Source organism: Microchirus variegatus (assembly GCF_963457635.1).
Source record: "Microchirus variegatus genome assembly, chromosome: 14".
Lineage (NCBI taxonomy): Eukaryota > Metazoa > Chordata > Actinopteri > Pleuronectiformes > Soleidae > Microchirus > Microchirus variegatus.
This window is the reverse complement of record NC_139815.1, coordinates 8648659-8676529: the sequence shown is the minus strand read 5'-3', so window position 1 is coordinate 8676529 and position 27871 is coordinate 8648659. Positions and strand designations below refer to the sequence as shown.

General features: G+C 39.8%; 1 protein-coding gene across 1 annotated transcript in view; it reads right to left on the bottom strand.

The window, feature by feature from the left end:
- The window catches only part of luzp2 (leucine zipper protein 2), a gene marked incomplete at its 5' end in the record, with an annotated part of 150097 nt that extends 125238 nt beyond the window's left edge, over positions 1-24859 (bottom strand). Inside the window, one exon of the mRNA XM_083901252.1 lies at positions 24798-24859. Within this exon, the coding sequence (XP_083757378.1) occupies positions 24798-24859 (62 nt within the window). The remainder of the gene's footprint in view (positions 1-24797) is intronic.
- Positions 24860-27871: the final 3012 nt, after the last annotated feature.

Genomic DNA, 27871 nt, shown 5'->3' with positions numbered 1-27871 from the left:
CAAGAATGATTAAAGTAACTAGACCCTCTCTTCTGAGGCTAAATCCAGCAAATATCTGATCTTGAAAAATGCCATGAAGTGGGCTGAGAGCTGAGGGAGAGAGAGTGAGGAGCAGTTTGTGTGTGTGTGAGGTGTGAGGTGAGACGAGCCTCTCAATCACTCACACCACGCTTCAGGCAGTGGAGAGAGAGAGGTGACAAAGCAACAGCTTTATAAAAACGAGGGAGAAGACTGGGACAACGAGCCACATGCTGGTTGAACAAGAAGTTGATGTGGCAGTGTGTACCATAGATGCAAGAGCAGAATAAGAAAGCCAATGGCAACATTTGAATGCAGTAGCTGATGTTTGACGGTAGATGTGCAGATTTGTATCACATGTATTATTTCAATACTAAACTATGAAGACTTGCACCAACAATACCAGATGACCTATACACTTGTTCTCAACAGAAAAGGATGTTTTTGGGTTTAGTTAGACTTTAATTATTTAAAGTCACCATTGACACAAAAGGGTGAAGATTTGTCGATAGCTGATACCAAGATAAAGGAACACATCAGGTACACGAGAGAGGTCAGAGAAGGCATGGAGCTACATGGCACAAAGACAGCTTGAGAATAAAATCAGTCATGCTCTACTCGCACAGGCTGTCATCATTCATCGTTAAAAAAAGTGAAAGAAAAAAAATGAAGAGTCTAATTCTGAAACCCACTTGATTACTAAGCCCGTACTGCATGGTTAAACACATCAGAGGTGAGAAACTTTGCAGGAATAGTGAGTGAGGGATGTGTTATGGCTCCATTTTCAGTGCTATCATCTTGAAGGCTTAACTGCCAACAATGCTCTTGGTAATTGCAGTACAAGGCTTAATTAATCATTTTATAGTGTCAGCTGATCTTTAAGATAACAAATGCTGACTGATTTACTGTTACAGAAAGTGTATTTTCTTTCATTTGTCTTTCTTGGTGGAAGAAAACAATATATGTTGTTATTTTAATATTTTTTTCATACAGCTAACTTCCTCCAGTCCTAGTGTATCATTTCATTTGGTCACTGTTGGTATCTGATCCATATGTTGTTAAGCCAAGTGATTATTGTGATAGAGAAATGCTTATTTACTTATGTCCAATTATGCTTTCCTACATTGAGTCTTTAAACTTCTGACCCTGATTTCTCAGCTCCCAACAAGTGAATATTTGAATACTCAATCTCTATATTTTGAGATGCGATCTGCATCAAAATAGAAAATTCAAGAGATCCTCCTTGTTTGGCCAATAACGGCAGGTGAGGGTGTGTAAAAAGCAAGACAACACATTGATTGCTTGTTTTGTACGCTCCAGAAACGGTCATGGTAGGTTATACCCACTTTTTCTCATAAAAATCAATGCCTCCAGTCACTCTTGCAAGACAAATATTGTAGTTTTCCAACAAAGCAGATACATGTTTTCAACTTATTATTTCTCAAACATACTGCTTCTATTGTTAAAAAATACTGATTTCCTGGGCTGCAGTTCCTATGTCATTTATTGTACTGCACCTTCTCAGCAGTGATGGTTGCTGATCTTTGTAACAGAGGATACAGAGAAAACAGAGAAGGAAATGTGATAATTATGTAACTGCAACTGGAATATTATAATAGTGTTTTATATCGTGTATATGTCCAAATGAAAATGTGCTATATTGCAGAGCAAATAGCACACAACGACCAGCAATTTGTCTATAGATTTCCCTAACAAAATCCATAGGACTGAGGCAGAAAAGGCTTTTCTGCAACACTTTCAATCTATTCGACTCCAAGAGAAGCTGAGCTTCTGCGGAAGTGGCATTGTTGCTGCATTTGTAGTCAAGATCACCGCAGGGAAAAAAAACAAAAAAACAACTGTGCCGTCCCATTACAGAATAGCTGAAACTGAGCTTCAAGTAGATTTGATGCAGAGGCTGCTATGAGAATACAAAAATCACACAAGATGACCCATCATCTATGATAAACAGCCGATTCCTAACAAACTAGTTACACGTTCTAATCACAGTCTAGCGCACATTTGGTGTTGAAATGTAAATACAAAACGGTATCTGATGATATGTTAGAGGATGTGAGCTTCCCTTGCTGTCTTAGAGCAATCGCCACTGCTTCTTGGGACTACTGATGACGACATACTTATTGTGCGGCTGGCATAGGGTGAAAGAACATCGATGGGTATAAAACCTGCATCTCAAATAAATCCTGTCAAAAGAGAGACAGCTCTCAGCAGTGTAATATTAGCTGCAAGCATTTTCATATAACTTTTTGTCTTACTACTGATTCCATGCCATGCTCACAAAACAGGGACAAGAGTCAAATTTAGAATCCCTGTGTGTGTCAGGTGAGCATGTGAAAACACAGTGGGAAATGTGTTTTTCTTGTTGTAACAGGACAGTGGGTCAATGTGTACTCTTCTTGGGACAAACAACACAGTAGGGTCTGACACTTGGCATTAACTCATTAATTCTCTTGTTGGGCAAGTGTGTACACTAAGAAATAAAAGTGTTAAGTAGAACCATATAATGTTAGTCGGCTTGTCCTCATAGGAGAACCCTTTTTGGCTCCAGGTAGAACCTTTTTATAAAGGTTCCACCAAGAACGCTTCCTTTGAAAACGCTTTATTCAGAAAAGGGGTTTTAAAGGGTTCTCTGGATCAAAATGGTTCTTACTGGAAGAGTTTTTCAGAAGCAAATGGTTCCAGGTAGAACCTCAACACTTATAGAAGGACATTTTTGGAACCCTTATTTCTAGGAGTGTATATTGATAGGATTGAGGCTCAATGGAAGCACTGTAGGTTTCATAAAGTTAAGAGAATTGCATTTTATACTTTGGATGTGTAAATTAAATCAGCATGCCATCTTATGTACGATTATTTAAATTTTATTTTCTGTATTTATTTTTTCACCTTGTGTGACCTTTTATTTTCAGCCCCGAGGCATTTTGAAGAGCTGGGAAGAAGCACATTTAGTGTAAATGCCACACCAACATGGAGTCATACCTATACGGAGAATGTGTTGCCTAAAAGTGAAACTTTGTGTCAGATCAGGATCATATCTGCTTTCCATCCATCACTTTCTGAAATGTCACTTTACTATATTTTGAACTGAGCTGGAAAGAGATATACTATTCAATTTATTTATTTTTGTTTTTCATTTTGCACGTTATCAGCTTGAATTGTCAGTTGTTCTTTGGCTTTGCCCTTATTTAAAATGTCCCTTCATGTGCGTCTTCCACTACGTCTGCAGGACGAAATGTCTGAATAAAATATGCCACTATAACAGACACAGCGGTTATTTGTGTCCTCAAAATGGCTACGAGATGCTAAACTTAATTCAAGAATATGACACATTCACCCCCTCGCCTCTGATGTCAACAGAAAAGGGATTCTGGAACAGTCGTCTTTGACAAGCATTTGACATTATAAATTCCATTATGTAAATACAGTTGACTGGGGCACATTTAAGTCATCACAGAGGAGCATGAAGTCGAGCTGATGGAAAAAAAAAAATGAAATTCACTTTGAATTAGTTTCACTGATGGAGGTGATGATGCAAGCAGATCATAGCCTCAGGAGGAGCCACTAATCAACATCAATGTCCGTCTCAGTGGCCTTCCATTCCATTATTCTTAAGGACAGCTGTCTACTGCAACATAAATATGTACCCTTTAGTCCCATAGGGTCATTGCAATCAATGGCCCCTTGAGGACTGGCTGTCACATTATATGTTGAGGTGATAGAAACACTTAAATGAATGAAGTGGAGGGACGCTCACAAGGAGTTCTTGCCGTCTGAAGGACAAGGAGAGTGGCAGCTATTGAAGCAAGAGGTTTGAAGTCTTTTTTTGTTTGTTGTTTTTAAAAAAAAAACATGCATCATTCATGTCACTGTGACTGAAACACACACTGAAGAAGTCTCACAGCTTGACACACCTTGGCCCAGTACAGCAGGGGGAAGAAAAAAAAAACGTCCCCAATCTGACATAGCCATACAACAAGTGCACGAAACCGGATAAATAAACGGCAAGCATCCTCTGGAAAACAGACGTTCCTGTTGGAGTCGCCTGCAACAGGGCACCATATGTGCCTGCTGAGATAAAACGGAAGGGATGAGCACACCCCCTGGAGGTAAATACTCATCAGACCACAGTATTGGCTGCTGTGGTTCCATATTATTCCATATTTACTGGCATTGCCAGACACTGTCCTGCCGTCCCTCTTATCCTCTAAAGAGCCTGGACCCTGGTGAGGTGGAAAATTGCTCGAAAAACCCATCTGCATCACTGGAAGGGGCACATATGTCTTGATTTTGGGGATTTGAGGTATGCAAGTATTTAATTGCTAGTCTCTGTTGGTGCCTTTAGGATCTGCCTGGTCAAAACCAACAACATCAGTTAAATGTAGTTATCACTTATGCTCATAAATATCAACGCCATATCAGGGTCTCCTCTTTGCTTTTTCTTGCCTTCCATGCCTTACTTATTATAATCCATACAGACACATTGCATTCAAGTTGGATGTGGAACTGCCTTCTCAGTGCATCTTCATTTTAATGTGTGTGTTTGAAGATCTATGCTGATGATGCAGTTTGACTGAAAGGTCTCGCGGTTGCACCATGTCATGCTGCATTCATGAACTATAATATTTGTTTGCATGCTGTGAATGGACAACCTACTCTTCATATGTCTACCATAAAATGTAATTAGAAGCAAATCCATGTCTCATATAGAGTACATTGGATTTTCCCATTGAATTTCCATTGACCCACCTTACATTCAATGAATATTTCATGCCGCAATGAAGATTTGATGAGAACAATTTGAGAGCTTTGGTTTGGTCTGCCCTCTACAGAGATAAGTACCATATTTTGGTCCAAGATGAAGGAAGATGACAAAGTACGGTGCATGCACTTCACCTGACCATTTCATTTCAAACACAGGCTTGCGAGCGAATGTTACGACTGCTGTATAACTGCGAGGCCTTTTATGACTGAATGACGACGCTATCAGCCAGCTGCTTTTACTTTCTACTCGTGTGTTATGAGTCAAAGATCCCATAATTCAGAACTCATGTGTGCTGTTCTTCGTGGGATTGAGAAAACCCACTTGGCATTTGTGAGTATCTATCTATCTATCATTTATTGTCCAAAATAACTCAATTCCACTACCCCTTCCATTGCATGACATCTTATGTGACATCATGTTTTGTATCCCAGTGTGACAGCATGAAGATTGTTTCACCAGCTACACTCTGCAGTTGGTTTTACTGCCTTAGTCCAAGCCATCAACCTCATAACACAACTTAAATGCATTGGAGCAAGTCCCAGGCAGTTGCTATTTAATGGCTTTTAAATTTATCAGTGGAAAGGCTGGATTTGTAGACTTGTGGGATGATTAAAATGAAACAAACAAAAGACTTGTGTTTGCAAATAACTAGATAGCATTGATTTTCAAGTGGATTGTACAAGCCAAACTCCTTTATTATTTTTTTTTTTTTTATTTCAGTCATTTGTTTTTTGTCCTAGAAAATGAAAACATAAAAGCGCGAAAGCTTAACTTGTTAGGTATGTAGGGAAGCTTGATGCATTATGCAATTATATTATTTGTAGTACCATTATGTGTAATATACGGTATACCAGTTATGCCAGGAAAAGAGGATAACACCACTATGGGATCTGAGATAGAAAGCATCTGCAAGTCAGGGAGAAATAGTCTTGTGTTTTTGAAAAGAGTGAAGCTAATGTCCAATTCCATGTGTTCATTATATTGGAACACAATGGAATAATTAACATAATTGACTATTGTCTATCTAAATTATATTTGTGTTTTCCATCATTAAAATATAGTTGTATGACAAAAACAGAAAAGAGTCTGTGTGTGTATCCTTCACAGTACTGTATTTCAACTATATATTCATTTTAGGGGTGCAGCTTTGACTAATGATGAGTATTCATTTTAAAGTGCAGTCTGCTTTCACTTGGTTTTTCAGGCCTCCAAATTGTGTCCTATAACCTTCTCTCCATACAGTATTGATTGACCTTCATGCTACAAAATAGTTTCTGGTGGGGAGAGTAGTCAATCCACTATCCAGAAACAACAACACATTGCTGTCTTTTGCCTTTTCACAAATATGCTGTGCTCTTTTATTTTAGCTTCTATGGAAATCATGTTGGTTTTTGCTGATGAATATTTGATTGACTTAATTTATCCTGTTGTGGATTTATTTCCCTTGACTCATAAACCCTTTATCGCCCCCCTCTGGATCTCTGAGTATTCACCAAAAACAATGCAGTCGTTGTTACCCCCCCCCCCAAGTCACAGAGAGAGCGAGAGAGGTAAATGTAGAGAGAAACTGAGCCATCTCTGAGTTTGGTAAGTTAGGTGTTGTTCTGTGTACTGTACCGTTACCAGACTGCATCCAGGACAGTAAACACTGTGTGGTGCAGACAGTGGCACAGGTATGATTTCGGGAAACTGTTCAGAGAGCCTTTGATTACTGTCGCATTTTTGCAATTTGGATGAGCTCATTTGTGATAAGCTGAAAATGTGATTGTAAAAAAAAAAAAAACACGAAGTCCTACTGAATGTTAAAGGGGACATGTTATGCAAAATCAACTTTTTAATCATTTTAATCCTTATATTTGGGACTCTGGAGGTCCTATCAGTCGCCAACGTGTGAAAAAAGATGACTCACTCATGTCTTTGTGGTCCTCCTCAGTCTAAGGACAGGAGATAAAACACGCAATGTTGACTTCCGCGCTCAATGGGACGTCACACTGCGCTAAATTCCTGGAATTGTTTACTCTTGGAGCTCCGCTTTGTCCGTAAAAGGCTCCACAGTGCAGCACAGAGTTCTACACAATACGATGACGGCAATGTGCCTGCTAGAGCCTGCAAATGATCACTTTTCCAAATGCTAACTACTGTTAACTCCCATTAGCCTCTGTGGCAGATGTCACTTCCTGTCCCTTAATCATCCTTATGGTATTTTGACCAAAGCATGTCACAGACATGTTCATTAGGAGAAATAGGGTATAATATGGGATCTTTAAGGTTTATTTTTATCAGTAGAATCTGTTCCTGAAACTTTCCATGGGCTCTTCTTGGTGTTTTTGTTTAAAAGTAAAACTACAGCTATGAAATATTTTCCAATATTCTTCAAGTTAAGGCAATGTTCCATTATTTAATTAATTTGCTATCGCTAAACTATCATAATTTCCAGGTTAGCATTTGGTGACATTACACTGATTTAAAGGGCTTTATAAAAGGCTTGGCAGGATGAATGTGCAGGTTTTGTTGTGGTGTTCAACAGCACAGAATACATTTGACTCTCCAAACAAATGTAAATTATCATAAATGTACAATAAAACAAAAGTTTGCTTTGTAAAAGAGCCATCGTGGTAAATAATGTGCCCCGTTTTTCAAAACGCGGCAATTACTCTGTAATTCCCAAAGACAAATTCAAATTAGTGCATCTAAACTGTAGTTTGTTTCATTGTTCATGTGAGACACACTGCAGCACCGTTATGGCAGCTGATATGAATCTGTATGTGGGTGTGCTGTTGATTAGACTATCCATATAATTCAAACTCATCAATATACAGAAGCACTTGAGATGCATTTCAACAGTTCACTGATTTAATCCGAGATCTGCCAGTTAACACGTGCGTTACTGTAGTCTCCTATGAAGGTTTAAATGTACTCAACCAAACACTGAGTTTCTTCAATCCCATTTACTACACATGTCTGTTAAGGTATCACTGTTTCAGCAGTAGGCCAAAGGAAAGGAAACACAGTAGAATCCCAATCATTATTATTTGGCTTATTCATTAATATGTACTTACTTACTGTAAAAATGCAATCCAATGAATGTGGAACAGATGCACTATTGTACGTCTACTGTGGCACTGTGGTAATGGTGTATAGCTAATGATCTCAGCTCTGGAGTTAGTTTGCATTTTTATAGACCCTGAAAATATTCCTGTATAAAGACTTAGGAAATCAGCACTTAAATACAGAGATACCAATAAGCATAGGCCAGAAGCCTGTTCACAGTGAGACTTGCTTTGGACTCGATTGCTAATTCAGAGTCTCTCGTCCTTTTCACTCCTCCGCTTTTTCTATGACATGAAGTCTGCGCTTCCACTACTTGACTTGACCTGTGTGGGCTAGGCAATAATTCTCCCTAATGTTTTCTTGTCAGTCAAGCATAAATTGAATATCCTACTTCTAATCCACAGAAAAGCAGCAGAAGTGAAATGAATAAAAAAAAAAAAACATGTTTGTGCGGAAAAGGCAGCTCAACTCATTCAAAGAGCACAAGATCCTACTTAATCCTGTTAGGTTGAAAAGTAACATTTAAGTATAAGTACTATCCATTGAAGTAATAGGATTCTGCTTACTATGCAGCCCAGCTTTGGAATCAGAAGAAAACTGTTGTTAACTCAGGTTTGAAGGTGTTGGATTAAGGCTAAAGGATACAAGTTATAATATAACATATTACACAAACTTCTAGGATGAACAGCCAGAGATATGGAACAGTCCAACATGTTGCTAAATCCTCTGGGCTGAGAGGGAAAATGGCCAATGTGCAAAATCTCAGTTTAACATGCTGCGAGTGTTCAGTTTCTCTTCTGGTAAGCACTGGATTTCTCAGGCTTCTGTTCTTAGGGTAGTTGTTTGTTTTTGGAAAGCACATTTTTGAATGACAGAACATTTAAGCAACTTCTCAAAGCCAAGGACATACTGGCATACCCCCACTGAGTTGCAGTCAATGGTCATAGCAGGTGACACTGCAGTCTCTGTGTTTGGATTAATCTGCCAAGGACAAGATTGACAAGGTTGTATTGAGCTAGGACATTTTTTAAACGACTTCTACAGACATCTTTTATATTTTTAAACCTGTAAAGTTGACACCATCCTTGAACACATAGGGATAGGGTGTAATGGAAAACACATTTTATATCAGACCTAATGCTGGGCATGTTAAAAGCGTTAATGCATGACGCGTTTTCCATGACGACTGACCGGAAAAAGACGTGCATGACGTCATGTTTACATGACGTCATGTTTACATGACTCCTAATTGTTAAAATTAGTCTCTAAAGTAACACAGTTTTTCCGTGCCACTGCACCAGAGTCCAGGCACTGTTTACCAATTAGCTCCGTTAGTTGCGTTAGCTCCTTTAGCGCCATTAACGCGCCTGCAGTCAAACTGGAGCGATCCATTTATTAAGTCTACCTGTGTACTGCGTGTGTGTGCCTCTGTTTTTAAAGTTCAGTGTTATTTTAGACTCATTTTAACAATCGGGAGTCACATAAACATGAAGCCACGCGCGTCTTTCTCCGGTCAGTCTTCATAGACCGCCATGTTAACGCCATAAACGTGCCCAGCACTAATCAGACCCCATGGAGTGCTTTTGTTTCACTCTAATCTCAAATTAGGAATTGTGCTTTTCTTCTAACTGACATCTGATACTCATTGGCATACATACTAATTTTTGTGAGGTCATCTCAGCATGGACACTGACAGACATAATGTACTTTCAAGCCCCTCAGGTGTGTTGGAGCAGGGCAACATCTAAAACATGCAGGGCAGTGGGTCCCCAGGACCAGGATTGGGAAGCAATGCCTAACCCCAACCCTTAACCTCAAAGGGGACAGATTATACCCTATTTCTCCAAGTTAACCTAGTTCCCTGGTGTCCTAATGAACATGTTTGTGACATGCTTTGGTCAAAAAACTATACGAATGAAGCACCACAGCAGTTCAATCACCCCGCCAAAACAGCCCAGTTCAGAACGCTCGGTTTAGTAGTATCTCTTTAGGTCCACTTTAAAGGACCTTAAAAAAAGTAAAACGAAACTTAAGGGACAGGAAATGATCAGACACAGAGGCTCCTGGGAGCCAACAGCAGTTAGCATTTGGAAAAGTGATAATTTGCAGGCTCTAGGAGGCACATTGCCGTCATATATAACATGCATCCACTGGACAGATAAATCCTCTGAAGCTGGACGTTTGTGTAGAACTCTGTGCTGCACTGTGGAGCCAAGAATAGAACTTTTCTCTGACTTCTGGTTTACGGATACTATTGCCCTCGCCAGCACTCTTGCGTTTTTTACAGACAACAATTCCAGGAATTCAGCGCATTGTGACATAACAATGAGTTGCGGAAGTCTACATCGCGCATTTCATCTCCTGTACTTAGACTGAGGAGGACCACAAAAACATGAGTCATCTTTTTTTCACACTTTGCCGACTGATAGGACCTCCAGAGGTCCTATCTAGGGACAAGTGTTGTGAATTAGCTTTAGCTAAAAACATGATGCATGCATCAGATGACTGTTAAAAATTGTCTATGTTTTTGTATCTGTCCCTATCTAAATAAACCTTAATAATAATAACAGAGTTCCAAATATATGGATTAAAATGATTATAAAGTTGATTTTGCATAATATGTCCCCTTTAGCTAAATTGAGAGTTATTCAGATGTTCTTAATGATCACATTAAGTATTAATACTAAATATGTATAAATACATGGAGGACTGAGTGTATTTTAAACATGCTTATCCACTTATATTAAAATTTAAAACTTGCTCTGACATATCGCTGCCTTGACAATGACCTTGTGGACAACTGGCAATGCAGAGCAGATGATTAAATCTACAAGAAGGCAGTAATGCGACATTACAAATGCTGTTCAATGCCACTACCACCCAACCATTTTCAAGTAAGCAGGTCATCAAGATAAATGATACCGTATTGAGCATCCTTTTACAAAGACACACTCAAAAGAGTCCAACATTTGGCTGTACATTCTGTAATGGAAGATTTAGGCATCTGTTTCAGTTGCTGTTAGAAAAAGTATAGATCATCATGTTTTTGAAGGAATGTGTGCACATAAGCATATTCATATGAATTTAGAGCACAGATTTTCCCTTTGTCTGTTTTTTTTTTTAAGTGTCCTAGAACTAGTTAATCCCAAAACTCCACATTCATTCTACCGAGCCTTTTTATAAAGCCCATTAAATCAGTGTTAATCCATACACCTGTCACCAAATGCTAATTTGCAAAACACACAAGCACAGTTGTTTGTTCAATCTTAACCAACTTAACATGTGAGACGAGTTACATACAGTAATACCCTGAATTCTTATGTTATAGGTTCAGATCTGCAGATCTCTGTGTCCTCAACCATCACAAGCTCTATTTGTGTTTACACATCAAAGGGCTCCACTGTAACTGTGTCCTTATTAGACCGATTATACTATTAGAAACACATTAGAATGCATACTTAATCCCACCAGTCAAGGCAGAACAGTAAGCAAGGCAAGGATAAGCTCTGAGAAAAGGGCATCTACATGAATGCTCAGCACCGAATCTGTGTTTGGATACACAACATAACCACCTGGTCATAAACACTGAATCCTAGGTAGCATTTTAATAGCTATTTCGAGTAAATGGCAGCTGATGGCAGCTCCATTTGGTGTGAGCATATTTTGAAGTGACTGTGTTATGTATGTTGTTTCGTATTCACGTGGCCCAATATGTAATCATCAAAGTCTGCAGGACTGGGCAATTATCCCTTTACTCGTTTCGGTGGATGGAAGCTTGAGCACTCCTGAGGAAACGGTGTGTTTTGCAGCCAAATTGACATTCACTGGAGTGTGCCCCCCTCCTGTCATTTTGTCAACACCATCACTGTGTGGAGCTCAGCCAAGCAAGACATCTGACAGTCTGGCAAATGGGACTGGTGGACTTCAGCAACATAACACCCTCCCGCTGACCTCTTTGTGCCCATTGGTGAGGTTCAGCACACACACACACACACACAAACACACACACACACACACACACACACACACACATGCACAACAGAAGAAATTCCATATTTTGTAACCTGAACTACATCTTAGCTCTCTGGCAGGTTTTGTCTTGGACACAAACAGCGAAAAGAGGTGAGGTGCATGAGGTGATTTTCCAATTTTTGCCAAACAGCAAACCTGACACTACAAAATGATTGGCAAGTGACAAAACCTCCTTAATCCTGGAGGCATCCTCCCTAGAACATTGTTCCATGACTAGAACGTGTGACTTTGTGTACTAAAAGGATGTTTACAATACTATCAAATTTGTTTTCAGATGCCAGACTCACAAAAAAGAATGTGAATTTTCAATTTGGAAGTTTGCCATATTATACATCATGTTGGTAATTTAACGCCATAATGGTACAATAGAATACTATGTCAGCAAGGGCAGAAAACAAAGCATGCATTTCAATGTGGCATTAGTTTCACAGTCAGTGGTCACACATTCATGCAATTTGTGTGCCCCATTTGACTAAAATATGCGGACTAATATCATTACTCAAGCTGAAACAATTAATCAATTAATTTTCAACTATTTGGATAATCAGTTTGAAGCTTTTTTTCAGTATATTAAAACTTTCTGATCATTTTAGCTTCTTAAATGTGAATATGTTCTTTGTGCTCCACATAACTCAGAAATCATTTAAAAAAACTGAATCATTTTGGTTTGTGGACAAAACAAGACATTTAAAACATCGTCATTTCCAGGTTTGACAAACACTGATCAATGTTTTTTAAAGTTTTCTGACATTTTATGGACCAAACAGATTAATCGATTGCGAGAATAATCATTAGTTGCAGTTCTGATCATTACCTGCATTTTTCTTTTGCTGTATGCATCTCAAATAGAGAAAAATAGCAAAAAAGAAATCTGCAAACAAACAAACTAAATAAACAAAATAAATCCACAAATAAAACTAAAGCAGTTATGCGATAATCTAACACCGTGGGCACGACTGAACAACAGCTTTGTGCTAAATGCTGCATGCCACTGCTAAATCCTCCTCTTCTATAAACACAGCGAGCAACACACTTATCAGTCAGGTGTCATGGCGAAACACTGAAGAAACAGGGTGATAGAGGACTCAAATATAACCAGCACTCGTCAGCTAAGATGGATCCTGACACCAGAATACGCTACAGAAATGATTAGATAAAAATAACAGAATCCGCCTGGGCGTCTTCGAGGAGGTGTGCTGGCAGCTGATAAAGGATTCAGATTTATGTAGCCATCACAAATAGACGCACATATTATGTTTCTAGAAAATGGTACATGGGAGTTTGGCTGTGATGTAGCGTATACCCAGCAGAGAGCACAGGAAAAATATGGAAGGGTTAATAAAAGACAGGAAATGAAAAGTAGCGTCGGCTGGGCAGGTCTATGTGATCTCTCTTGAAATCATTTTCAGCTTCTCTGTGATTGTTTTGTTTGTATATTGACATTCTTTTTTTTTTCAGCTGGCAAACATATAAAAAACTATATTGTCCAACAAGTGCATTGAGTGATTTGCAGTGCCCGTAGGAAGTATGTATTCCTATAGTGGGAGTTGAAGAAGATTTTTCAGTTATGGTAATGCATGATGAGGAATGTAAAGGCTAACATAATACAGACACTGTGTCTAATGAGGTGTTGGTATTATAAGTATTTGCTCGCGTATTGATCAAATGGACACCGATTTCGTCGTTTCAGTATAACACCATGCCTCTTCACTCCCACCTCCCCGCTCCAGACAGCGCAGCTGCTGCTGATGAGCCGCTGCCTGCCTGGTGGAGCGTGATAAATCGGTGAAAATTAAAATTCCTCCAAAAAATGTGAAAATCAAGGATGCACACCATCAGGCCATGCTCAACCCATATCCAAAGTCTTAGGGCGATCTGACTAATGGTCTTTAGATAGATGCTAAAGGTACAATTGTTCTTCTTTTAGAGAAAATACACCTTCACGTTCCTTTAATACAGTGACAAAAGCAGATTTAACAGACCTTCCCACCTTGTAGGCAGCCATCTTGATTATTAATGCATCCAGCTGTGCTATTATTTATTGTATGAAGCCGGCTCCTCTCAAGATGAATGTAAATCTTTATGAACCAGATTTGGAGAGATAAATAAAATGAGCTCTCTGATTGGTCTGGTGTCCATGAGGACATCTGTATATTATAGGAAAGTGTTCAAGTGGTCAAGTGTTTAATTGAATTACCCCCAAAGTCCACTGACAGCTGTGGAAAATTGTGACACTCATCCAATCCCCGCTGTCAACAACGATCACTCATCAATTACTCAACGACATGGTACCTACAGTACATGAAGGCTCGCACTTAGTCCAGAGCACTGCAACAAATTAACTTCACATTTGCACCACTCCCAGCTGTGATATTATTTTGGCTACTGAACTGTCCCACAACAGCATCAAATGGCCCACGACAGTTCAGAGAGCAAACTGCACTCAGCAGAGACTAATGGTGGTGGCTTGTGCTGCTCACTAGAAACAGACTGCTCAGCAAGAATCCCTACAGGGGGATGGGACACAGATCCCCCCGAATGCTGCATGAAGCAAGTTTACAATGTTGTGTCGTGTCGGCACTACATCTGTATGTGGCAGGTTGTGGTGCTTGTTCACTGGCACAATTAGTGAAAAAGCGACAAGAATTTATATCACGGTATATTTGAAAATTTCAACTGTCTCATTGTGCGTTTTATGCATGTTTTCCTGAAGTTAGTTTTTGGTTTGGTTCCCAAAACCTTTCCCGAACGTTATTTGTCACAACCTTTAGGGAAACTTTGTATAAAATCCCAATATTACTAATTGTATTATTTAAACTGTGTGCATTAGTACACAAAGGGCCTGATTTACTAAAGCTTTGCGCGTGCAAAAACATGTGCAAACTGGATTGCACACCCAGATTAGCGTTGATGCTGATCTACTAACAGGGTGCAACGAGGATTGCGTCCCTCAGACGGACAAAATAGCACTTGCAACCCATTTAGCGTTCTTGCCTTAATGCATATGCAATATGGGGCGTTTACACGCTATTTTGCGTGTGATGGGAGGAGAAAATGTAAATATGTTATTTTAGCACGCGCAAAGTGATTTATCAAACCTGAAACTGATTGCGGTTCTTATTTTTGCGTCTATATTTAGCACGTTTGAAAGGCAGGTCTTAACTGGCACAGCGATGCGCACGCATGGCTGCGGTTATATATAATTATATTATATTTGTAAATCAGGAAATTACTCTTTTCCAGAGAATGTTCAACTACGCGTTCACAGATGACGCACATTTATTTCTTATTTGGTATATCTGAATAAATTAAATATAGATATCCAGAGGAGAAATGCGTGTTTGTACTGGTATGGGCTTACCAGTTTGTGGTTCAAGGAGGGGTCGTACCTATGTTCCCTGGTTAAGACCGGAGGAACGGGGAACCCCGCTTTACCTTAACGGGTCCAGCTCTAACCTGGTCTACTCTCGGTGCACGGCGAAGCGCAGGCTGCACAGTGCGTAAAACGTCACCAAAACCTCACAGGCAGGTTACCCTAAGCCTAACCCCTCCAGTTCCAGGCACATTTAAATGCAATAAATAATCACAACAATCACTATTTAATGTAACTATCTGAATCAGCTATAGATATATCATCTATATCGATTGTCCCGTCGTAAGCTAGCGAGGCTACAATTAGCATTACTGTAGAGTTAACATAATACAAACACTGTGCAACCTCATTAGGCACAACACAAATGTTTCCACTTTTGATTAGCATTAGCATAGCTAGCTGTTGTGACTGTCAGCCACGCAGCCTTTACGTTCCTTATCATGCATTACCATAACTGAAAAATCTACTTCAGCTCCCACTATAGGAATACATAAAAAGAAAAAATGCCTACCAAATTTTGTTGGTATTAACATTATGTGTAATATAACCATGTGTGTAAGAGAATCTGCCACAGTTCATTTTTGGTTGGTTTGTTTTATTTTCTGTATCTTTGAACTAATTTCCTGAAGTACCTATTTTCTTAACCAAATTACTCGAATTGGATTGTGCTTGCCTTTTCCAAACCTCAACTCCTAATGACTATTTGATGAGTATTATTAAGAGAAACTGTAAAACCCCACCATTCCCATGGAAGTACAGTATAACAGTATATAGAGGAGAAACAAACCATGTTTTTTTCTTTTTTTGTGAACTGAGGTAGAGACAGAATTAAACTTTCAACATCATTTGACCTTTTAAGGTTTATAACTCAGAAGAGGATGGTACTAGGTGTACTTGGACACAAAAGAAGTGTGTGAATGTGTATAAAGTTCTGTGTGGGTGTTACTGTATTATGTTCTTTTATAAAGAAATCAAATTGAGATTTTGACTGTGAATTCATAACCTGGGAATTTGACTTTGCACCACACTGACTGCAAAAATGTCTTGTCGTTTATCCCTTTGCTGCTACATTTTGAATTATTCATAGTTTCAAGTCTCTACATAATGTTTGTTGTTTGCAACAAGTAACTATTGAGTCTTTTTCCCTAAAACTGCACCTAAACTATCAATAGGATATTGTACTCTGGAAATCGTGGCCAACTATTTAACATACATTAATCTTGACTTCATAGTCTTTGGTGATTGTTGCAATTATTATGGCTTTTAAAATGTAAATTACTTAGAGCCAATTTAAATGTAAATCATGGGAAACTTGTGAAACAGCAGCAACAGCAGCTTTTAGAAAACAAAACTGTCCCTCACTAGATAACACACATGCCATCATAGACTCAGAGGAGCTAATATGTTGATTAAAAAACGACAAACTGCTAGACTGTCCATTTTTGAATCACAATTTATCTGTAGACGTGCATTATTTATGATCTTTTGCTTATGTCAAACCCATTACCTCCACATTTTCGGATTGCTCTAAAATTGTGTGAGCAATGCAGAAACCCTGAACACTTTCACACACTATCATTTGATAGTGAACCAATTATGGACCATTAAACTGCAGAGAGCAATTAATTTGGGGGGATTGAATAGATTCCTAGTGGAAGCTTAATGATTAGAAAAGTAGTCTATGACTGAGAGCTGAATGACAAAAACACTGATGAAATCCAAGTGGGCAAAATGAACAAACCATATTTCTGTCCTCTAATGCAGAGAGTCTTGACCAAGCACTAAACTGTGCTTCAAGGCCGTGAGATCTGTAAGGGGCAGATTGCAGTAGTGTCTGTATTTGAAGCATGCTGTTGCTGGGAAAATCTGCATAGATAGCAACCGCTATCCCAGAAAATCAATCCCAGAAGAAGTATTTCAGGACAAAAAACAACCAAATACAAAAAAATACCTCTGAGCAAAAAACAAAAAACGTTCTGTGGTATTAGTTTTGGCAAAACAAGGACTTTTGCAGCTGATTATGTTGTTACCTGTCACAGTGGCTCACAGCATTAAAAGTGATGTCTAAACTAAAAGAGCATTTCCAAAACCAAGGCAAACATCGCAATAAAACACAATAAAAACATCTGCGAAAAGTTTGGAAGATAAATACAGTTCGACTTCAGTCATCTATTGCTTACAATGTTTGAAAGGTCAAGACCAAAGTTGTGCTCTGCGCATGCGCCACAGTTCCCAGAATACCCAGAAATAATAGAGGGAACTGATATTCAAAAACGAGACAACGGCAACAAAAACATGGTGAAATGCAGGCCAGTACATTTATAGGACTGAGGAGGAGATTGATTTTATGCTCTGTAAGTTAAAAGAATTTGATATAGTTGATGGATGGTCGATTCCAAAATGGCACTGCATGCTCACAACTGGCTGCAGAACTAAACCGGAAACCGCCCAATACTAAAAAAGCTGCATCTGTAGCTCAACTTAACTGTGCATGGAATCATTCCGAGTACATCTACGAGCAAGCCTCTGAACTACAGAGGAGAGTATAAATGTTTAAGAAAGCACACCCGTATGAATTTGCTGTAGTGTATGGATTTTGACTATAGTGCTGACTGGAAGAGCCCTCAGAGACTTTACATGAATACCAGGATATAAAGCAGCTACTCTCTTGCGCTGGATTCTCTGCAGAGTGTTTTGCATACATAAGCTTTCCTTGAGCAGCCCGACCACGTAAATAAACACATTCACTTCCAATCTAACTAATTATCTGAGATCTGTGCTTTAAAGTTAAAGGCTTTTCTATGAGCAAGTACCTACCAACTGCATACTTCACTAAGTACTAAGGGATAATTGGAATTAGACTGTGTCCCGATCATTTGCATGTAAGGCTATTTATATAAAAGTGTACCTCCATGGAATAACCTGACTCATAGCTGCTTACTCTCCACCGGGGTTCACCAGAGTCTCTGCATTCACATCAGTCACAAGTTGCAAGTGACAGGTTGCCTCCAGAACCACAAGACAATTCTCCACCTGTGGAAAACACTGCTGCAGGCTTTATCACCATCAGCCTGTGTCAGTAAATTGTCTGGAAAACATGAGAGCTCATGCTGCTTTGCTTTCAAACAATGAAATCAGCGAAAGTGCTGCACACAATGAAGAGGTGGGGGAGCTACATCAAAAGACCAGTGCTGAAAAAATTTACTAAAAGCCCCATGATACAGTTACAGTCATGCTTCCAACTATAAAGTAACATCCCTAAAGCCCAATTTATACTCCTGCGTAAAGTGCTCTACGTAGGTTACGGAGACCCCGCTACGTCGCCAAAGAGCCTGTCAGAGAGCCTCTGCGTCGTCTCCGGCTGCACAAAATATTTTTTAAGTGTCCGTCACTCTGTCAAGGACAACGCAGATGGCAAGGGCTGCGATTGGTCCTCAGGACAGGCCGAGCTAACGCTGCTCTGTGCCGGCTCACAGTGCGCACCGAGCGTCCACAGAGGTGGAGCTGATCACCGCCGACAACGTCGCTGCCAAACTATAAATATGTCTTTATCTTAATACACACAGCACATGTTTAGACTCTAAATGGCTAATTTCTCGCCTCAAATTATCTTAAAACTATGTTCCATGACACAGAAAAGTGAGAAACGGCCAATGTTATTCAGCTTCAACAACAACAACAACAACAGTGTTTATCTCTCGGATGCCATTGCTCACTTTAGGCAAAAGCACAACAACCTTGCGTAGCGACTCCTACTGATCGGGCAGGAAATTGCAGTGCGTCTCTGGCACCACAACGTAGAACAATGAAGGCTCGAGGGGTCTCAGTGGTTATGCAGTCGGATAACGCATTACGTAGTCGGAGAAGTATAATGTGGCCTTTAGCCTTAAACCGAAGCATCTGCCTTTGGTTTCAGAGGGAATTGACTCACCGATAACAATTCACTTAAAAGAAGAAAGGCATGTTACACATGGTACGACTGAGAAGAGGGACAATGTACAACTTTTGTTTATTGCAATTATAAATCTTGCATAAAAAAAACAGCTCAAGCCTCTCACTAACGACATTGAAAGAACGCAGACAGAGCAATTAAGTGCCTGCCAATTACAACAGTAACTCGGGTCCTGTGAGAACAGATACAAGTGTCTGGCCGGGCTTTACAATAATAATGAATGAAATGACAATGTGCTTGAGTTTCAGCTCACTGTTAAGCTGCCCTGCCCTTAACATCACTGTTTCGGTTCAGCGTCACCCACGTCCTACTCCAATACTAATGTCAATTCACAGTAATAGCAGCAGGGGACTGTTTTCAGGGCCAGAGAAGCCACTGTACATGCTCGGCAACAGGAAACAGAAAGTTAGTGACTCAGTGGTGAACACAGTGGAGGCGCTAAACAGTCCAAAAGTAGAGCCCAAAGACAGCGCACATTAGATTTTACATCACCAGGTAGAAGAGAACAGATTAATGTCATACATAAAAGTACATCCTTTTGTGTATGAGGAACACATTCCTGTTCATCATACCACCCAAACATGTTTATTTATACATACATTTTACTCCCACACTGGAAGATGATGCTATTCAGTGGAAAAAAAAAAACCTTGTGTTCCAGGAAGCACAAAGACTCCAGTACTCCATGACACACACTTCCACTGCTGTGGTTTCAAATGCCTTCAGAGAGCACAGCACCTGAAATGTGGCCTTGAATACAAAAATATCTGGATACCCTTCTCCCCGCACTGATTACGGTCCGTTTAATTACTTTCTCATTTGTAGGAGCCACCCAGGGTTCTGTTTATTGTAGCCTACTTCATTACTGTCATGTGGCCAGTGTGGTTGCCATGGTGTGAACCATAATGCCATGTCCTTTGAATTTAAATTATGGCTCGCAGTGTGATTTGTGCTGAGGATATTACTGGGCAGCACAAATGTCATCGCCATTAAAGACTCAAACCCTATCCCTGAAAATCGTATCAGTAATCATGTTAATACAAGATGGGGGTTTCATGTCATGGCAGGGAGTGTCATACCAACTTTTTCTCAATTTAATTCTCAGATATACCAATATTTCATGTTGCACTTGCCCAAATTCTAACTACATTTCCTTTGCAGATTTATTAAACAATTCACCAGGTGTTTTAAGATTTTCCATACCTTTCCCATTGTCATTCTCTGACATTTTTTGTCATGTTGATGTTTTTTTCTCATTGGAAATAGGGGTAGGGTGCAATCGGCCAATTAATCGCCTATCGCCTTTTTATGAAAATCAGTATTGTGTTAGCATTTAAAAATCTACAATCCGTCAACTTCTTCCAAGTATTAATAAAGCACCAGCTAATTCATGATTAATAATGATGGAGAGCTCACTCAATAACAGTTCAGACGAATGGAAATGCAGTCAAGCCTCTCTAGAGCAGCGCTCTACACCTACTCAAGTAAGTGCCAGACAATGCTCATATATTAGAGGTAGTTAGACTCAGTAATAATGTTAATCATGTGCTGTCCATCAATGTATAGACTTACATTACCATGATGTTCCTTTGGTCAATAGTCGGGTCTAATTCTGCACCTGCTCCAAACCTGACCTCGAGTCAATTCTAACCCATCAGTGTCAGAAAATGTTAATGCGCTGCATTTTAAATCGCTTGCCAGTAAGATATCACGGGCATATTCGCTCGGCTGTTGCATGCATCTCGAGCGAATTTATTCATTGTGACTCGTGAGAAAGTATTGATTGTTGTAAATGATGATCTGTGAAACATAGCAGACAAGACAGATTGAGCAGGAGACATCTGCTCGTGTGATGTATTAATATGGGAGGCTGAGCTCATCCCATAAAACTTTGTCTTCAAAATCTGCAGACAAAGTAGAACAAGCTGCTTTATCCTTGAAAACCGTTGCAATAACAATAACTTCTCGCGGTGTTAAAATGATTATTTCAGCACATGTACTACAAATCAATACTCAACATGCAGTTAATGCCAAAGATTATTACGCAAAGGAAATGACCACGGTCAATGCCATGTAGCAATTACCCTAATCCTTGTCCAGCTGCATCATTAATTGCTGCACGAATAAATATTCTCCTTTACACATCTGTCTATATGAACAGTGACATTCATACAGAGTATGTTTGTATAAATAGAGCCAATGGCTGCATGCCTACGGGCCATTTTAAATCCAAGGCTTCCTGAAGTCATTTTAATTGTTGTCCAAAATTACTCGTAAATACTCGATGCTGTGGGGATCACTGTTGTGTCTGCCAAAGTGAATGACAGAGATACTATCAAGAAAATGTGTTAAATATGCTTCAAGAAATTCCCTGAAAGAGTGCAAGGAAGGGAGGAATCTGTGCGATCTGCAGAAAGAAAGGGGAACAACAAGCCAAATGCAAACGATGCCTCCCAACCCTGACCTAGAGGTGTACAGTCATATCTCAGGGGGCCCGTGTCGATGCAGCCTTGTCTTCTGCCTAAGTACCAATTGATTTCTGCAATGACATATAGCCCTGCACCACCATTATGTGGCCTGAGTAACCCACTCAATTCATTAAAATCAAATCCGTCTTAATCAAGCTCTCATATGAGCAGGTGCTAGCGTGCAAATAGTGCATTTTGCAGAGATAATAAGAAAGCATTCTATAAAAATGCATATTCTTGCATTTTTTGCTTAATTTGGAATATTTTATGGAAATTTCTGCATAAAGCTCATTAATTCACATTACTTAATGAGACCGTATAGCAGGTCACACAATGGCGATTGCAGTTAACTTATGAAATGGCTTCCCTCACACACCACTGACTTGATGATACTGAATCGAGAAAAGCAAGGCAGAGCAATATGTTGACTAGAAAGCTCAAGTCACAATTAATTTTGCTGCAGCAGACGCACCTCGCAGTCAGTGTCTTCAGTGTTCCCACTGTTACGAAGGGTAAAATGAGCGTGTCACAAATGATAAGTCTTTTTTGGAAGCCTGACCTCCAGGATTACAACAGAAATACGAGGAAATATGAGGAACCAATAAACTCCAGAAAGAGGGTTTTCAATGCCAGCCAGATCAAAAGCAAAATATGCCTACAGTGTTGTATTATTGCCTGGCCTTGCTTGTGGTTTTGATGACCGGGAAAAAAAGAAAGGCATAATAAAATAAAGCATCTATGAATATTACTGCAAGATTCTGAGTTAGAAATCAGGTACATCAATGAAAGGAGCGCACTTTGAAAATGATGTACTGCTTTTATCAGAAGTTGACATGTTAGCAGAAATAAAAACAGTTTCAAGAGCTTTATGTTAAATGGATTTCTGCCAGCTGTTATTTCCTTAGTCAAACCACACAAGGGCAGAGCGAGATCAAAAGAAAACATAGCGCGGTTATATGCGTGCTAATTACCACAGACTATTAAAAGCATAGATAATTTTGCAAATTTGATGGTTGGATATTTGATCCTCTGCAGGGGGAGTGGATCTGTGATGGAAGCGTGTTATGGATCAACAGTTTCCCATTTCAGTGAGGACCTTTAGTTGAATCCATCTATGGATAGCCCGAGTAATGAGAAATCTATAAAAATATAAAATAACCTTTAGATGCTTTGTTGTGGTCATTTTCATTAAAGTTTAAAAAGCATGGGCATTCGCGGATGCTTGGTTCTTATTAAAACTTTGCCACGAACACAATTACTGATTACAGTACACCGCTCATCTTCTAAACAAGAGTTTAATTAGGAAAAAAATACTTAACATTAAATACATCAGTTAGATACAGCACCCAAATTACAGCCTCAAGATGTACAGAGCTCAATCAGGAACTCATTGCGACAATGTCTAAACAACCAACTATAATCGTCTTTAAACCATCGTCTACATTTTAAAAACCAACAGGATAAAGATTTTCCATGAAACGGATGAAGAGATCTAAAAATACTTTGCTTTCTTCTTTCACTAACTTGTAATCAGAGCCCTTTTATTATTGAAATTCACTCAAATCTTCCAAGTACAGCATGATGAGATTACCAGTTACAGCTCGTGCTTCCTGCAGGCGGAAAACAGGCAGATGTGGCACCGCATATCTGTCGACGACCAGGCAACCGTTTAGTTTCCTGCATTATCAAAACGCCAACCCACGGTTCAATGGGTCACATTTGAGGCAGCACCTTGACGACAAACCCTCTCTGCCTTCGAACAAATCCCAGCCCTCCGTACAACATTGTCTGAAGTTAGGTTTAGATAAAGGTTTTTAATAAATCTATGCTGACTCACTAAATGCCTCCTCTTATTAGCAAGATATATGCTATTAAAAAACAAAACAAAACAAAATATTTCATAGCTCTAATAAAAACCATGATAGTGTTTATATATGAACAATAAGCACTGAAATAGACATGAAACAGAGTTTCCAGAATGAATTTGCCTCATGTTGGAATTAAAATTGTCAGGACGTTATCTGTGCTCAGTTTGCTGACGACTAAATAGTAGAGGTTATTACATCAATGCGTGCCCCTGGTTTCATGACTTATCTTCAGTGTGCCTCTCAGCTATTGACCAGTGCGTTAGATGTGGGCAGTAACCTTGGAATTTCTTTCTATTGTAACTCCAACGCAAAAAGCAACACATGTCACATTGTGACATCACACCACCAAAAACAAACATGCTTATTTAGTGTGTAAAAAAAACAAAAACAGTGATCCTATTGTTCTGCCTGTGCGTGTATTCTCGTGTAACTGCATTCAACTAATTCACCAAGAAAGAAGGATAACATTCTCCTTTTTGGCACCGACGAGAAAAAGGAAAGGCAAGTTTTTATAATGCATGCCTTCCTGCCTGTGATGTCTCCATGGTATAGTCAAAGCCCTGAATTTCCTCTCACAGCTCTCATTAAGGCAGTGGTGACAGGCACTGGCACAGAAGAAGGATGATTTTATCAATGATTTAATTAATCATCAAAACTCCCCTCTCTACACATTTATCTTATTCATTTGACTTGCCCATCACTCTTCCCGGAGCTTTTTTACAAAGGTATAAGACATATATTATATCTCTGTCTTTCTTGCACTCGCGCACAAACACATGCAGATAGCAGCACACGCACACCTGCTCTTTTTAAGACACTGCAACACAAGTAACAGCCTTGTCCTTTCTCTCAGTTCCTCCGACTTCAACTTGCTTCCTCCGTGACCAGCAGGCAGCAAAAAGTCCCAAAAAGCACAGTCACCACTGTGAAAGATGCATCACGTTCAGTGAATTATCACCACAAAAGGACAACTGTTTCTCAGCCTGCACATAACTGGCAAAAATAAAACCCTACTTCAACAGATAAGCTCTCCCTTTATCCTTATTTTTTTTAGTCTTTTAGTCTCCAGCATCCCACACACACACACACAGGGTTCCTGTGCCAGGATGAATACAGGCATCAGGACCGGACAGAGCTTCACATTAGTAATTTAAGATTACCCATTGTGTGCAATGAACCTTTTGTTTCAGAGTCCCCATCAGAGTGAAACTGACAAAAAGAGGATAAATCTCTCGCGTTATTAATCTCTTACCTGGTGTTGAGGCTCAGATCTGGACACAGAAGCAGTAAGCAAATAGCTTGGATGAATTTCATAGCTGTCTGACACTCCAGTTCCTTTTGCCTCCTCAGATGCTTTTTGCCTTTTCCCCGTGTCTCTCTCCCTGCTCTCTAGCTCTCCCACTGGCTGCCTGGGTTTTTTTAAGCTCACTCTCATATGCGTACACACACACACACACACACACACAGGCGCGCACCCAGACACACAAGCAGCGAGGCAGACAGATGCAACACAGTGGCTCGGTAGAGAGGGAGGATCTCTGGCTTTAAATAACACAGGGACACGGACCGACTTGCTAATGGAAAGGAGCGGGTGGGGCTGAAATCAAGAGAGATGTGGGAGTGATATGATGTCAGCGCCCATGCTGCTTCAGCTATTGGTGAGAGGCATTCTTGCCATTGTTTGGCACCGGCTGTTCTACCGACAATACATCTCTACATTCATGTAATTCTGCCTATTTACTCCCAATATTCTACAACTGGGCTTATTGGCAGAGCTACAGTGACGTTTAGTGGCAAGAGCAAAGCAGGTCATCACATCAAAAGAAACAAAACAAACACTCAAAGCTTAAAGGTTTAAGTGAGCACTAATAGATTTAAAGCTCAATGCTTAAAACTAAAAGTTTTCAGTTTATTCCTGAGTTATTGCTGAAAATTAAAATACAATCAGTAGGGGAAAAACTGCACAAGTTAATGAAATGTTTCTGGGTTTTTTTCAATACCCCTCACCCTTGGATAAATGAGGATAGAGACACAATCATAGACTCAAGCTGCAACTTAACCCTTTAACACATGTAACAAGCGTACTTCGCATTACCATAGTAAGAAGTTGCATGTCGAAAGCCAACATGTGGTTATTGCAGTAATTTCACTTGTGCTGTTTTAGGAAGCTGCAGTATCAGTGTCTTTGCTGCCAGAGAGGAGAGAGTGGGAAAAACACCTGTACATAGTTTCCATTGTTTGGTTTTGTTTTTGGACATTGAGAGATGAAAGACTCAAAAAATGTTAGTGTTTCATCCTGATCAAATTTAAAATGTAAAATCTGTTTTTCTAAAAAAAAAATGTCATTTTAAATCGTTAAAAAACTATTTTCCCCACCGGGCGCGTTACGGCAACGCCATGAGCCAGCCATATTCAGCGAGTAAGCGATCAGCTCTGGTGACCGTGGCGTTTACATTCCGCGGCAGTGATGCACCTGGTGGAAATCACGGTCTATTTTGGTTTGTTTAGAACTCTGCATAATTATGTGAAAGCAAACCGTACCCACTGTTTTCTACATTATAACATTTTTCTGACTGGTGCGGACCAAAGTAATCGAACTATAGATGTGATAGCGCCCTTAGTTACAGGTCATTCTCTGGTCCTTTTATGGTTAAATTAAGCAAAAAAAAAAGTCCACAAAGACATCTTGAGGGTTAGTTGTTAAAGGGATAAGTAAAATTGTTTACTCTTTTCCTTAGTGCAATGGCCTTCTGAAGCACTGGAGCACATAAGTCGTCTCAGGACACACACAGCAATCAAACATAACTAAACTAGAAGTAAAAATAGCGAAGCAAAGTGCACTTAGAGGAACTCCACTAGCAGTCGTAACAAGTTGTAAACAAGGTCCCAGCTATTCCATACAAACATTGAAATTGTAGCAGAAAGTAGCTCGACTAAAAGCCCTGTGCTGCGTGTGTTGATCAGTGATGCCCACTGCACTGCTACATGTATTTCAGTGCTTGTGTTGCATAAGCTGTGCACCAATCCTTGTGTATGTAAATGTCCACGTAGTCATTGCTCGCCGACAGCCTTTCTATAACGTGTTTACAATGTAAAGAAACCGACACAATCAGACATAATAGAAAAAGTACTTTGAGTTGCTGACACATGACAATTTATGCTCTTTTTCTACCTTAGCGTGACCTCTGGCACTAGGAAGAGGAAGCTTCTACTCGTCAGGGCAATAGGAGCTGGTTGCAAGTCTCAGGCAGGCCACAAGGTGATCATCCGTCATTCTGGATCTGTCACAATGAGACGGATGCAGAGTTTAGATAAGGCCCAAAAAAACAGCCCGACCCGAGCCTGTGCACAATCTGTCCAGGCTGACCCGACCCATTAACTGTAATTATGAGCCCGAGTCTGATTTAAACCCAACTTTATGAATTAGTGGGCCGTTAGTGGGACACCAATATTAAGAGAAAGCCAGAGATGAGAGCGAGAGTGATTTTACAAGCATCAGAGAACACATCACAGCTGAGCAGTAAGTCGCTGAAGGGAGTGCAGGTGATTTGCTGTCCTGACAATGCAGCGGTGACTTTTTAGGGCCGTTAGTTCAGACCTTAAGCACAAAGATGTGGTTCAGGCTCGGGCAGAGATTCTAAACTCTATCTGACAGCCACAACGGAGAGGGGGGGCATGGCGTTGGCGCAGCACAGCCAAGAGAAAAATATGACCATAAAGTTGATTCATTATTATAAAGTGTTAAATTTACCAATGTCAAGCCTACATCTCGTGATTGACTGAGAATTGGTGAGCGATCCACATGTTGGGCACGCAGGGTTTAGACCAGGGGTCACCAACCTTTTTGAGACAGAGAGCTACCTTAAGCGTAAAAAATAATATGGAGGGCTACCATATAATATTTTTTTGTTTGTTTACCATTTAAATGATTAATATTATGCATTCAACTGCATACACATTAATTCCAGTGCTTACTCCTAACGATTACCAAGTTTTATAAACAATATCAAAGATATTTTACTGAGCGATCATACGGATACATGCAAGTGAGTTGAAGAGAAGTGTGCCCGCGGGCACCGTATTGGCTGCCTGCGGGCTACCAGGTGCCCGCGGGCACCACGTTGGTGACCCCTGGTTTAGACATTTCAACATGTCCGGGTCAATTTCCATTTCCTGAATGTTGCAATTACAATTTTAGGCAATTTTGTCATTTCACACAAAAGTGCAGTTATATAATAACTGTTAAAAATAAAGATGAAATAAATCAAAATAAATATTCCTGGAGTGCAGATTGAACGTCAACAACAACATGTCAACAACTGACAA